The sequence below is a fragment of the Trichosurus vulpecula genome, chromosome X, assembly GCF_011100635.1.
Source record: "Trichosurus vulpecula isolate mTriVul1 chromosome X, mTriVul1.pri, whole genome shotgun sequence".
Taxonomy (NCBI): Eukaryota; Metazoa; Chordata; class Mammalia; order Diprotodontia; family Phalangeridae; genus Trichosurus; species Trichosurus vulpecula.
The window spans coordinates 18,506,097-18,521,646 of NC_050582.1; the positions used below are offsets into that span (position 1 = coordinate 18,506,097).

Below are 15,550 nucleotides of genomic sequence, written 5' to 3' on the forward strand. Positions count from 1 at the left end.
TAGACAGCTGAAAATCCTGAAATAATTTCAAAGATAGGGTGATATGCCACAAGGATTATATAGATCATATTTCTAATAATTTTTTATTGACCAAGTGTAACCAGAGGCCGAACATATTCTTAAAATCTACTGCTGAATAACTTCCAGAGAAGTTATAAATCCCCATGGACTAAACAGACCCTTGCAAACAGATTGGCAATTCTCATTTGCTACATTTCTTTTGGGATTGCATTTGTCTTGGTTTCTGATGTGTGTGTGTGTGTGTGTGTGTGTGTGTGTGTGTGTGTGTTGTAATTCACAGAGAGATATAAAACAATGATGGATACCAGAGGAAGTCTCCTGGGAGTTCATATGCTATGCTTCTCAGAAGTCCAATCCTCTGTTATCATACCTATTAATTGAAATCATACTGAAGCAGTACAAGTGTTACATCAGAACAATCAAAGCTCTTCTTTTGATGGATCTTGATGATCAGTTGGTGAAATGAGTTTGCAAATAGACCTGACCTATTACCTAGATCCCAAACCAACAGTGGTCTAGTTATGGAAGTAATCTGAACCACCGAGTTGTATCAATTATTTGCAATCCGATTGTTTACTTTTTAATGGTACTGACTATGTTTTCTCTCATATTGCCCTCCTCTTCCCCTCTCCCTCATTTACTGGTTATGGTGGGAAGTCAGAACATCTCTTGTTCCGCATTGCCACCTCCAGATCTTCCCTCAACCACCTTCACCAAGCAACTGTCTCCTTTGAGGTTCATACTATTCAAATTTTTTCATCAAATCTCAAACCTGGTGGCTGATACCTATAGATTTCTAGGACATTCTTCCTTCTTCAATGAGTTCAGTAGCTGCCTCACAGTTTTTCTCTCCTTCCCATCTCCTACTTGGAGATTTCAACATTGATGCTCCCTCAAATGTCCTAACATCTCACCTCTTCAATCTACTCCACCCCTATGGCATGCTCCTCAACTCCACCTCAGCTCTACACAGAGATGGTCACGCCCTTCATTTTACCATTATCCACAAGTATTCCACTTCCATTGTAAAGAACTACAGTGACTTTATCTGATCATAATCTTTATTATTCCATCTTTCTGTATAATTTAAGACCCCCAACCCCATTCAGCATCATTGTTTCTTCTGTTCCCTCCACCCCTCTGTTCTTTTCCAGGCTATCACTTCTGCACTGGCTATGCTCCTCTTTTCTTTTGTCTCTCCCTCAATCCCTTAGCGCACCCATTCCACTCTATATTGTCCTTCGTTCTCAATTCCCTTGCCTCCTTTTCCTGGAGTCAATCATAGTTTTGCCACATGTCAACCCTGAATTACTCCTACCATCCACCACTTTTGTTCCTATTTATGTACTGCTAACCCTTGCCCCGACTGTGTCTGATGCAAAATTATGCTACATTATCTTTATTGGGCCCTCAAAAATGCAAGGCAATCCTTTTATACCTCCCCTAATTGATTTGCTATCCTACTCTCCGCGGTGGCTGTTTCAAACCTTCTTGTCTCTCCTTAAGCCTCCCATGCATGATCTCAGACAAAGCAAAAGCAAAAAAGGACTTAATTAAAAGAGATAATCAGGGAAACTACATTTTGCTAAAAGGTACCACAGACAATGAAATAATATCATAAAAATTTTATGGCAAGTTTTTCTGATAAAGACCTCCTTTCTCAAATATATAGACAATTTAATCAAATTTATAAAAATAAGAGCCATTCCCCAAATGATAAAGAGTCAAAGGATATGAACAGGCCATTTCCAGAGAAGAAATCAAAGCCATCTATAATCATATGAAAAAAAATCACTATTGATTAGAGAAAGGCAGATTAAAACAACTCTGAAGTACCACCTCACACCTCTCAGAAATGATGAATGCTCGAGGGGATGTGGGAAAATAAGTACACTAATGAATTGTTGGTAGGGTCGTGAACTAGTTCAACCATTCTGGAGAACAATTTGGAACTATGTCCAAAGGGCTATAAAGCTGTGCATACCAGAAATACCATTACTAGTTCTGTATCCCAAAGAGATCAAAGAAAAAGGAAAAGGACCTATATGTACAAAAATAATTATAGCTGTTCTTTTTGTGGTGGCAAAGAATTGGAAATTGAGGTGATGCTCATCAGTTGGGGAATGGCTAAATAAATTGTGGCACATAATTGTGATGGAGTACTATTGTGCTATAAGAAATGATGAGGGGGATGGTTTCAGAAAAACATAGCAAGATCTATATAAACTGATGCAAAGTGAAGTGGCAAGAACAAGGACATCATTGTGCAGAGTAACAGCAATGTTTTAATGATGATCAACTGCTTGACTACCTTGATTAATATAATGATCCAAGACATTCCAAAGAGCTCATGTTAAAAAATGTTATTCAACAAGTCATTCCCCAATTGATAAATGGTTAAGGGATATGAACAGGCAGTTTTCAGAGAAAGAAATCAAAGCTATCTATAGTCATACGAAAAACGCTCTAAATCAACATTGATTAGAAAGATGCAAGTCAAAACAACTCTGAGGTACCACATCACACCTATCAGATTGGCTAACATGGCAAAACAGAAAAATGATAAATGTTGGAGAAGATTTGGGAAAGTTGGAACACTAATTCATCATTGGTGGGGCTGTGAGCTGATCCAACCATTCTGGAGAGCAATTTGGAACTATGCCCAAAGGGCCTTAAAAATGTGTGTACCCTTTGACCCAGCAATATCACTCCTAGGGCTGTATCCCAAAGACATCATAAAAATGGGAAAAGGACCTACATGTACAAAAATATTTATAGCAGTTCTTTTTTGTAGTAGCCAAGACCTGGGAATTGAGGGGATGCCCATCAATTGGGGAATGGCTGAACAAGTTGTAGTATATGAATGTAATGGAATACTATTGTGCTATAAGAAATGATGAGCAGACAGACTTCAGAAAAACCTGGAAAGACTTATGTGAACTGATGCTGAGTAAAGTGAGCAGAACCAGGAGAACATTGTACACGGTAACAGCCACAGTGTGCGAGGACTGATTTTGATAGACTTAGCTCTTCTCAGCAATGCAAGGATCTAAAACTTTTCCAAAGGACTCATGATGGAAAATGCCATCTACATCCAGAGAAAGAACTATAGAGTCAGAAGGAGAGTGAGGCAGACTCTTTTCTCTTTTCTTTTCTTTTGTTTTCTTTCTCATGGTTTCTCCCGTTGATTATAATTCTTCTATGCAACATGACTGATGTGAAAATGTGTTTAGTAGGAGTGTGTGTGTGGAGCCCATATCGGATTGCATGCTGTCTTGTGGAGGGAAGGGGAGAAAATTTAAAACTTATGGAAATGAATGTTGAAAACTGAAAATAAATAAATTAAATATTAAAAAAAGAAAAAATGCTATTCACCTCTAGAGTGAGAACTGATGAACTGTGAGTGCAAATTGAAGTAAACTTTTCTCACTTTAAATCTCTTTTTTTTGCAAGATGGCTAATATGGAGCTATGTTTTGTAATTTCACATGGATAATTGATATCATATTGCTTGCCTTCTCAGTGGGTGGAACGAGTGAGTGGGAGGGAGGGAGAGAATTGAGAACTCAAAATTTAAAAAGAAAAGAAAAAAAATCTTTGTATCCCCATTGCCTAATGCAATGTCTGCATGTTGAGAAGCTGTGTGGATAGTGCTAGGATTTGTATTAATCAGTCAAAATGTCTTTATTGATTGAGGATTATACAGCTCAGCCTGGTGTTAAACACAGAGCAGGACACCATAGAAATAAAAGGCAGAGGAAGCTCATTGAAGTGCTTAGTTTTTTTTTACTTAGAGGCTTGGCAAACATTTAGTGACTGGGAAGGAATAGACAAGTTGGAGGTTATATCGGTAGACCTTCAGACTACTTAAGATTTCTCCAAGCCTGGTTCCCATTTTCTCCCTTTCTTCCAGTGTTCTTGAATCAAGAGGTTTTGTTTTTGTGATTTGGCATTTTTTAAAATATCCTTCACCAAGCAAATCGCAAAAGAAACTGGTGGGAGCAGCTGCATGTACCCTCACATGGTTAATTTCCTGCTAAATATCTGCAGATTAATTGCATTGAGATCTTTATGAGAACTGGCATAGATTATTTTTATCATTGATATTTTAAATTAAGGGGAAATTATAATCTGCTAGAAACTGAGATTTAGAGGCTAGAGCATTGAAGGCCTCAGAGCAATCAGTCAGGCTAAGAGTTTTCAAAATCTCTTCTCCTTCTCCCTCCTCCTCTGTAATTTACATGGTCAAAGTCAGTTAGGTCCGAGGCAAATGATAAAAGTGAATGACGATGGCCAGCTTCAGTTCGTGTCCATATAACACATCACATGCCATTAATCACCCATAAACTAGTTCTGAATTGTTAGAGATGATATTTTTGTAAAGAGGATACACATCCATTGAAATAAACCACAAATGAGAAATAAAACTGGTTTCCCAAACTCTTTGGTATTCAAAAGTTCGTGTTTTGAACCAATTTCAGCCAATGCCTATTTGAGCTGCTATCTAATGAGTGTTAATGTAAAAACATGAGTTTTTCTGAAGTATACATAAGATTTTCCCCCAAAAACAGTGATTAATGTTTTTGTTTGTTTGTTTGTTTTGTTTTGTTTTTGCAATTCTATTAATACCCATAACTCATTTCTGCAGATAGACTTCGGAAAATGTTTTTCCCTGGCACAAACAAAGCAAAACAGATCATTTATTCGACATGTTTCTAAGAAGCACATTTGCACCATGCACTATCATTTGTTCTCATGACTAGGTTACTTGGTAGACTTTCCACACTCAAATTAGAAATTATTTTGAATATTCTCCTTGGTGCCCTGCCCCCCCACTCCCATTTCTGTTAGAAGATTACACCAGTAATCTCTAGGACTTTACCAGGCAATTTCTCTCTTACATTTTGTGACTTCTTAAGTTCTCCATAAAAGGTTTTGTTCCCTTATTGTTCTTTGACAGTGTGTTTGATGTCTTGAAAATTTTCCCCATCACTAGTATTGATTTTTTTTCAAGTTCATTAAGGATCTGGCCTGTTCTAATTTTATTTAGTTCATTTTTGCCTAAAGGCTTGAAACATTGACAGCCAGACCACAAAGAATGTCAGCTACTAGGAGTAAGTCTCACCGATTATATTTTCCAGCAGAAATGTGTAAGTAAAATTAGGTGGAATGCAATGTGTGTTTCTACTATGTTTTAGGTATGGGGAAGGAGGAAGATTATATTCAGCTTAATATAAGGAAGCACTTTTGAGGTTAGAGCTGAGTGTTTTTGAAAATCTCTTCTCCCTGTGGAAAGTTTAATGACCTCATTTGTGAGGTAGTAAGCTCCCAGGCCTTCAGGCACAGGCTGGATGACCACAGTAACATTTGTCTGGGATACCGTGGAGGGAATATTTAAATTTTGTGGGCATCTGAAAGTCTGGGAAGTTTGTTGCCTGCCGTGTTTCCATGTGAATGGTAAAACTTGAGAACAAAGGATTTGAGGTGAGCCAACAATAGGCTCCCAGTAGGGCCTCTGAGTTGTTTGGTTCCTGTCATCCCCCTCCTCTGTATGTACGTGGGGAGATAAATAGGTTTTGGGGGGCCAAGACTAGCTGTTGTATCCATTGCAGTTGGAACATTTGAGCGGGATGAAGGATGACAAGCAGGAATTAATTGGAATTAAAGGAGACTTTCAAACCGTAAGTCAGATAGAAGCATGGGACTGGGACTTTGGCTCTGCTAGGAGGAAGAAATGAGTTCAAAGACAGACTACTAAATGATGGTAGTCTTTAATTAAGCCCTGAGGCTAAGAGTATAGGAGCTGAAAGAGCTCTCTCCTTATGGAGAAAAAAGCCCCTTGGTGTATGAAGACCTGTCTTTTCCACTTAAAGAGAGGAAACATAGCCTCTTAGCTGTAAACTAGAAAAAGAGGTGGCAGTCAACTCCTCTTATGGGGAAGGAGTTGCTACCTCAGCTGAAGACTGTTGCTCAAGTCTCATAGGTGCCAGCAGGGAGCAAGCCCCGTAGAACAGTGTGAGGACATCACCAGAAGACATAGGCAATCCTGTAGCATCACATGTCCCTTAAGCCAAATGTGCTGACCATGCATGTTCCCTGTGTATGTGCCTCTCCACACGTGTTCCTCCTGTGTGTGGCTACTCATCGCACTGATGATTGGAAACCATGCCCTACCTTTATGGGGAGGAATAGTCTGCCACCAAGGACAGCAGCCTGGTAGAGCAGAGAATGCATTGCATCTGACACTAGGAAGACCTGAATTTAAAATCTGCCTCAGACACTTAATAGTTATGTGCGTGTATAAAGTCCTTGAGGGCAGTAACTGTTCTAGTTTTGTCTTAGTGGCCTCAGCACCTGCTGCACAGTCTGGCACATAGTAGGTGCTTAATCTATATTTGTCAACTGATTGAACATGGGACCTCAGGTTTCCTATATGTGGAATGAGAATGATAATAATATGTAGTACCTACCTTACAGGATTGAGGTGAAATCAATTAAGTATTTTTTAAACTTTAAGGCACTACTATATAAAGATTAGTTGTTATCATGGCTTTTCTAACCAGGCTATTGTAGTAAGTGGGTTTTTTTGTTTCGAACTGATTGTGTGCTCTGATTTACTAGTCAGAGTAAACATATGGGTACAACCTGTGAGCTATGATTTTCCGTAGATATAGTCCTCCTGGGTACCCTGTAGCCAGAGTAGTTTTTCTCGGGATCCCATGCAACAGAAAGGGTACCTAATACGTGGCAAAATATTTTCCCATTGAATAGAAATAGGAGCAGTGGATGAGTAAGATTTAGACTTGATAGCAGGACAACACTTCCTAACGGTTCAAGTTGTTCAAAAGAGATGTGGGTTGCCTCTTGAAGTCGTAGGTTCCTCTTTGCTTTAGGTCTTCAAGACAAACTTGGACGGCCACCTCCCAAGTAAGCTACAGAGGGGATTCTTGTCCTGTTGTGGGTTGGACTCGGCAGTCTCTACTGATCTCCACTCCAATTCCAAGGTTCTATGGTTTTGAAAATTCAATTTCTATATACTTCGTAGTATGCGACTTTAACCTATATTTTAAAATTCAGTCCACCAAATGTTATTATCTTTCCTTTATAGGAATCAGATAAGAAGTCGGAGAACACGAGTGCTGCTAACCAGAATTACATCCCAGTCTCTCCTAGTGCTGGAATGTTTCACCCAGCCTAAAGTGTCTTTGGCCACATCTATGCTGGCCAGGTTTATAGAATCTCTACTGGTATGGTGGAAAGAGCACTAGACCTGAGTTTGAATTTGGCCTCAGGTACTTCCTAGCTATGTGACCCTTTCTGTAAATGTGGATAATAAGAGAGACCTCCTTCTCAGTGTTTTTGTGAGAATCAAGTGAGATAATGGATGCATGTTAAAAAAAAACCTTGAAGACTGGAAAGGTAGCAAGGGACAAGTTTCTGAAGGGTTTTGAAAGTCAAACAGGGAATTTTCTATTTGATCGTGGAGGTAATAGGGAGCCACTGGAGTTTATTGAGTAGGGAGGATGGACTAGAGTGGGGAGAGACTTGAGGTAAGAAGATCAAGTAGAAGACTTGGCAGTAGTCGAAGAGTGAGGTGAATCCATCACAGAATGATAGCAAGTGAGAGGAGATGAGAGGCTGGATGTGAGAGATGTTGTGAAGGGAGATTCGATGTGGGGGTGGAGAGGAGTAAGGAGTCAAGCATGACATTGAGGCTGGGAGGATGGTAGCGGCCTCACCAGTGATAAGGAATACAGGGAGAGGAAAAAGTCTTGGCACAAAGGTAAGTTCACTTTTGGACATGTTGAGTTTAAGATGCCTATGGGCTGTCCAGTTTGAGATGTCCAATAGGCACTTGGAGATGTGAGACTAGAAGTCAGGAGAGGTGCCAGTGCTGGAAGAATCTATTTGAGAATCACCTGCACAGAGAGGATAATTGATTCCATGTGAGCTGATATGATTAGCAAGTGAAATCGCATAGAGGAAGAAGAGAAGAGGACCCAGGACAGAGCCTTTGGGGATGCCTGGATGAAAATTCAGCAAAAGAGACTGAGAAGGAGTTGTCTGTCAGTCAATAAGCACTGACTACTACATGCCTACTACATGTCAGGTACCATGCCAAGTGCTGGAGATACAAAGAAAGGCAAAGGACAATCCATGCCCTTGAGGAGCTTACAATCCAATGGAGACAACATATAGACAACTAGGTAGGGATAGCCTACATATAGGATAAAAAAGAAATAATCCACAAAGGGAAAATATTACAACGAAGAAGGAATGGAAAAGGCTTCTTGCAGAAGGTAAAATTTAAACCAGGACTCGAAGGAAGTAAGGAAGCCGGAAGGTAAAGACCAGGAGGGAGAGGCATTAGGAAAGAATAACGTCATGAAGACCTAGACAGAGCATAAAGGGCAACAGGGGGATCATCAGTGGCAAAGATTGCGCAGAATTCAAAAAGCATGTGAATTTAGGAAAAAAGCCATTAGATTTAGCACTTGAAAGATCCCTGGTAAATTACAGAGAGCTGTTTAAGTTGAATGATAAGGTCAGAAGTCAGACTGAAGAAAGTTAAGAAGAGAGTGAGAGGAAAGAATGGAAGTACCCACTGTAGGTAGCTTTCTGAAGGAGTTTGTCTATGAAAGGGAAGACAGATACAGGATGATATCTAGTGGCGATGAACAGATCAAGTGAGGGTTTTTTTTCAAGATGAAGGAGATATGAGCGTGTTTGTAGGCAGCAGGGAAGCAGAAGACAGGTAGAGATTGAAGATTAATGAGAGAGTGGTGATGATAGAGGGGGCAGTCTTATGGATAAGATGGGATGGAATGGGATCATTTGTGTGGGTAGAAGAGTTTGCCTTAGCAAGAAGGAAAACAGGTGAAGAAGGAGGTGTAATGTGAGTTGAGGAGGAGGAGAGAAGAGGGAGCTCTTGGTTAATGACTGTTTCAACAATTCGCCTAGCAGCTGCAGTGGGGATGAAAGACCGACACAAGCCCAACAACAAAAACTCTGCCAGCACAGGTTCTTTTGATTGGCTTTACTAAGGAAAGCAACGTTAAGGGGTTAACAATCTTATTTCAATCTAACATACAAATATCATTCACTTAGTTCAGGAGGGAAAGCCAGCACCCTGAACTTCAGAGCAAATACAAACAAATTACAAAGATACATTATAAACAGACCAAATACAATTCATAGTTACCAAGAAGGTATCAATATTTGAGTTCACAAGTTAGAGGCCTCTTCACTACAGCTTCCCAGAGTCTCCACATCAACACTCCTCCAAGAGTGAGAGCCTCCAGCAAATAGCTGTTTTCTCTTTTTATGCAGTCTTTGGATGTCATCAAACATCATCTGAGCAACCAGAACTTAGGTGCCTACTATTGGCTCTGGTCTTAGCAACTCCCCTTAGGACCCTGAGGGCTTCACACCCACGTAGACTTAGCACCTAGTAATTAGGGGCTTGGGGCTGGGGCTTTGCACCTAGTAAGGCTCAAAGACACTTAATTAATTTAGCATTCTAAAACAATAAGAAAGTCCCACGTTAGTTACCAATGCAATGACCTCAATATTTTCAGTGAAATATGAGGCAAGGAACTCAGCTGAGAAGGTACAGGGAGGGATGCTGTTGGAAGTTTGAGGGGGGTTGGAAAGGTCTATAAGAGTCGTTGTGGGGAGTGGAATAGTGAATTGATTAGGAAGGTGTCAAAGAATTGCCTTGCCACAGTGAGGGCCCAGTGGAGATTATGCAGCATAAACTTGTAATAGGCCCAGTCAGTGTGGTTTTGTACATTTTTAACCTATTTATCAGGGACAGCTAGGTGGCATAGTGGACAAAACACTAGGCCTGGAGTCAGGAAGACCTGAGTGCAAATATGGCCTCAGACACTTACTATCTGTGTGACCCTGGGCAAGTCATTTAATCCTGTTTGCCTCAGTTTACTCATCTGTGAAAGGAGTTGGAGAAGGAAATGGCAAACTACCCAGGAATCTGTACCAAGAAAACGCCAAATAGGGGATCAGACATGACTGAAATGACTGAAAAAAACCAACCTGTTTATCCTGCAATATGAAGGCATCTTTCAATCCTCTTCTTCCTTAATAAAAGGCAATGTTAATTTTTCCATGGTTGCTCTGGAGTAGCAGCCCCTGTGTTTTGTTAATATTGTGTACCTACTTTCTAAATCTGTTTCTGTCCATTTGCCTATTTCAAAGGTTTACATTTATTGGCATTGAGAAGGTATTAACTGAACTAAACATGGTTATCCTCATTCAGCTTGGACTTCGAGATGCCAGTGTGTGTCCTGATGTACACAGCTACAGCATCCTCCTCAGTAACTTTTTGTTTGATGTATTTCACCTGGAGGAGAACAAGCTACTTTTAATTATCACCTTCATCCATTGGTTCTATTTGACTTCCTAATTCAAGCTCAAGCATCTGGGCTTTATTTTTCTTTGGTACACGTCGACTCTTTTATACTTATTATTGAATACAGATGGCATTTTGATATCACTGGAGAAAGTTGCTATGGGATAAAGAAGGTGTATAATAATGTTTTTCATTGGAATATCCATGTACATCAAGTGACTGATATGGGTTTGAGTGCACCACTCTCCTTGGAAAGTATGCTCAGTTTTCTTCAGGAGAGATGATAAGAGGTTTAGGAGTAGACAAAACTACTAACGAGTTTAGTCTGTCTTCCTGAAGTTTGCTGCAATTTATATTACTTGGTTTGGACATTATTAATATTGGTGGCACATTTTAAATAGATGAGAGTTTTCCATGTGGACATCAGATGCTGTGGCATCCTCATTATTTTTTTTAGTTATTTTATAAGAGTGTTTAGAAAAATCTTTTTAAGCTGTTAAAGCTCCAAACTGTACTAATTCTTTTGGGACAACCTGTATTTGCAATACCAGAATAAGCTCTGGGTTGGGGATGGAATGAAAAATTTTGAGATATGATCAACAAAGGTGATGTGAACGTCCTAGCACTTTCAGATGGCTTTCTTAAGAAGAGCCAAATCAGTAATGAGTTGATGTGAATACCCTGGGGCTTTTTGGTATCACCTTTCTGGTTCTTAACCAAAATGTTATTTTCTCATGTGTTTATAATTTTGAGAGGAGGCACAAGATTTGAATGCTTTTTATATAACACATAAACTCATAATTGGCTTTTATGTTGAGGGGTAGTTCCATTCTCACCTTTTGGTTTTAAGTATATGTATTCTGTTAAGAAGGTGGGATCACTCTGGCATCTGAGAAGAAGCTGTATAGTACACTTCTCCAAGCGGGGTCCCTCTTTCAGGGAGTCCATGAGATCAAAACTATTTTCATAATAATACTAAGGTGTTACAATTTCTAATATGCTAAATATTGATAATAACTCACATAAGCAAAAGGTCTCAAGAGGATCTTTGATACTTTTTAAGACCAAAGGGTTCTGAGACCAAAAAGTTTGAGAAGTGCTGCCCTACTGTGAAATATCCAGTGCCACTGGGCTCCTTGCTGTTCTTCACTACAAGACACACCATCTCTTGACTGCATTTTCACTGGCTGTCTGCCATGCCTGGAATGTTCTCTCTCCCCATCTCCACCTTCTGGATCCCCTGGCATACTTCAAGTCCCAGCTAAAATTCCAATTTCTACCAAAAGCCTTTCCAATTTCTCTTAGTTCTAGTGTCTTCCCTCTGTTGATTATTTCCATTTTAGCTTGTTTATAGCTTGTTTTGTACATAGTTTGCATGTTTTCTCTCGCATTATGCTGTGAGCTCCTGGAGAACACGTTCTATTTTTTGCATTTCTCTGCATCCCCAGTTCTTAGCACAGTGTTTCACTCATAGCAGGCACTTGATAAATGTTAGTTGACTGACTGCCCATACAGCCTTCCAGTTCTGCAGAGAAGCTAGAGTTTCACTCACTAGCCTTAATATAACTATCTTGCAATTCATTATATTAATGATGCACAAGCTGTTTCTCATTTGATCCAACTTGAATTTATTGCTGCATTGATCTTCTTGTGTGGGTAAAGCCAACCAGCAGTTTCCTTTGATGATTCTCTCACCTCTGATTTACTTCTTAAGCCTCTGTAGTAGCGTTTTTGATTGATACTGAATTATTTATTTTGTTCCTTGTGTTGCTTCAGTTTTTGACTTTTGTTTGACATTGTTGATGAAGAAAATCTAGAAATTTGATTTGTCTTTGTTTTCTGTACTTCTTTCCACATGTCCTTATTTATTGCCTTTAGTTTGGCAATGTGGCATTCAAGTTTTCTACTGCAGGTACCAGCTAAATAGCAAAATAATCTTCCAATAGCTTTGCCCATGTATTCAATAGTTCTTTCAATTATTTGAAAACTTTAGTGGTGGTGTTTGCTGACTGTCCTTAAGGATATTCCTGGAGAGCACCATCGGTCTTCCTATGGTTCTCACAATGGCTCTAGCTGCCACCTATATTAGTGTATTTAAGTCCTGAAGTGATTTTACAATTTCAATCAAAAGCTGTGGAAAATATATTTGCCCATGGTGGTTATAGCAAATACTAGCTTTTTGGAATTACTTTGTTTTGGTAAACTTGGTCTGCTAGTTGGATTCTTGACTTTTCAGAATTCCAGTCTAAGTATGCCCATCACCTTTTAAAAATCATTAGACATATCTGTGCTGCTTCTTAAAAAAAATTGTTTTGTTATCAGGTATAATTTCTGAAGTTTAAGTGAAGATTTTCAATCACTACAGGATCTTCAACTTTTCTCTTTGCATTTTATTGTCTCTTCCATTTCATCCCTTATTGTATCTAATGTGTGTTTAGGAATGAAGTCATTTTTGGCATTGCCCTGCATTGATTAGCGACATGCTATGGTGGACATGGAGCCACGGGTGCTATTGACAAAAGGTAGCGTGTAGTCCTTGCTTATAACTGGTGATCTTTTTCCAGTTTTGCTTTGATATAATACTGATGTATGAGAAAATTTTCATGCCTTCAATACATTTTATGCACACTTGTGGTTCATCTGCTTTAGTGATTGCACTGGTATTTCTGATTTGTTCCAATGTCTCCTGCTTTTTGTTGTACAAGAACATGAAGGAGTGTCATTTGCTCCACCATCAACCTTCACACCAAGGTGATCATCATGATAGTTTTGAGTTGGGCTAGCTGCAACCCTGAATGCTGCCCTATTTCTTAAAATCATAGTATTACTCTTAGCACATTGGCTGGGATGTTAATCCAACTGGAGTATCACCAGAACCCTCTTGGCCAGCATTTCAGGGTCCCTTCCAGGCTTCCACACTGTCATAGTGGTCCCAGGGCACACAGAGCCCCTGTGCATGTTTTGGTAGCTGGAATTCCTTTGCCCTACAGTTGGTCTCACAGGTGTTCCCCTCCCACCTTCAGCAAGGATTATGGGTTAGACTTGGAGATGGTTCTTATTATTATTATGTGCATCAGAAAGAGCACTGAGAAGTCAGAACACCTAGGTTTTATTCCTGGCTCTGCCACCAATTATCTGCCTTTCAGAAATCTCTGTAATTTATTTAAAGCTAAAGTAATATAATGAGAAAACACTATTTTCATTCAGAAAAACCCCACAGGAAGGCAGAACGTATGAAATATATTTGGAATGTTAAGATGCCTAAGGGCTGGAACCAATAAGGAAATTTGTGCCATTTAAAAAAATCATTCCAACACCAAGAGTACCAATAAAGTCCCCGATAACTCTGGTGTCTCCTAGCAAACAGAACAGTGTGCGTGGGCATAGCAAACAAGACAATAGCTTTGGAATGTTAGCTTATGTATTAATTATTCCCCTGCATTAACTTTCTGAAGGTAAAATATGCTACGCCTGCTGTTCGACTTTCAAGATAGATGCTGATTGGGCATCTTCCAGTTGATCTTATTAAGCCTTGAAAGAGGATTAAGGTGAAACTCATTTTGTTTTCTATTATACAAAGGAAATGAATTAATCCTATTTTTGCTAGCAAGAAACTAGTTCTTGTCCATGGTGCTGCTATGTACATATGTACTACAGTGTGTATCTTTACATCTCAGCTATGATCCTCATCTCCTAGTTTCTGACTGTTTTTGCTGTGCTGTACTTTTTAAGGTGTCATAGAATTCTTCAGAGATGTCATTTAAATATAAAGAGACATATGTATAGATGTATAGATATATTTCCAATAATAAATTTACTAAGAAAAAGGATGTCAGCACCATTCTTTTGACCCAGGGAGTTGTGACACAAACTGATTTTTATGCCTTTTCAAAAAAGTAGGACTATTAAAACCCACATTTTAATCGGCAACTTCCTACCCTGATTTGGAAGCTCCAGTTATGTTAAAGAAGGTGGTGAAATTCTTTTTTTTTTTTTTTAGTATTTCCAGGATTTATTTAACACAAATAAAAATCTGCAAAGCTCTTTACTCATTTTCTTCACTCCTCAGTCTAGCATTTGGATTGGTGATCTTGATGGCAAGCTGAGCTGCTCTCTCAACAATAACTTTCCGATTCTTAGAGGATACATTGTGAGCGATCTCAGCACAGTAAGATTTGTTGCACATCAGGAGCACCTCGAGCTCCTTGACGTTGTACACCAAAAACTTCCTGAATCCACTCGGTAGCATGTGTTTTGTCTTCTTATTGCTTCCATAACCAATATCGGGCATCAAGATCTGGCCCTTGAATCGTCTTCGCACCCTGTTGTCAATGCCCCTTGGTTTACACCAGTTTCTCTTGATCTTGACATATCTGTCGGACTGGTGCCGGATGAACTTCTTGGTCCTTTTCTTGACGATTTTAGGCTTCACGAGGGGTCTGAGGGCAGGCATGGCGCCGGCGAAGAGATAGCCGCCCCTCCACGGGAAGCTCCGACAGAAAGAAAGAGAAAGAAAGACCAGGTGGTGAAATTCTTAAAACAAAATTAATTTGAGTTTCCTTTTATATAGAGATTAAACAGGGCAGTACTTTTGAGAGGGAGAAATGCTGTGGAAACAGACAATATTAGGGCATTGCAATTCCATTGATTTTCAAAAAAAGGTAAATCATTTATGAGAATAGCTGTTGCTTCCATTAGGAAATAAAATGGCACTATCTGAACTGGTCTTTCAATCATTCAAAAAGCCTAGGGAAGGAATCAAATGCCTCAGGGACCTGATAATGGAAGAAGAAAGAAGCCTTTTGCTTCTCTAGGTCACTGGTCCAAATCAGGTTCAGGTTAGCAATGATGAACAGTGGCAGTGGTGGAGTAGTTGATGGAAAAGAAATTGGTAGCCTTATTTCATCATAGATATTAGTGACACATGAACCAAAGCATGAGTATGATTATTTAATATTACTGGCAGTAGGCCAACATACCCTCAACAAGTCAGTGGATTGTAGAATCCAAGTGACCTCCTTATATTAGAATTGTATGCCCTGTCACTAGGGCCGAGATGACAGTGGCCTGAATTGTACTGGAAAGACCAGGGAGTCTGGCTAGTTCAAAGAGACCTGGAAAATAATGTGGGTTGGACAGGCAAAGTGTTAAGTATCAGAGG

General features: G+C 39.5%; 1 protein-coding gene across 1 annotated transcript; it reads right to left on the reverse strand.

Annotated features, from left to right (window-relative positions):
- Positions 1-14,434: 14,434 nt before the first annotated feature.
- Positions 14,435-14,870, reverse strand: LOC118832912 (60S ribosomal protein L32-like). Its single transcript, XM_036740308.1, has one exon. It carries the CDS (start codon positions 14,840-14,842, stop codon positions 14,435-14,437), a length of 408 nt encoding a protein of 135 aa, XP_036596203.1. The 5' UTR covers positions 14,843-14,870.
- Positions 14,871-15,550: the final 680 nt, after the last annotated feature.

Bases quoted from the DNA above. Each gene is read 5' to 3' on its own strand.
- LOC118832912 (XM_036740308.1), bottom strand. From the start codon at position 14,842: ATGCCTGCCCTCAGACCCCTCGTGAAGCCTAAAATCGTCAAGAAAAGG.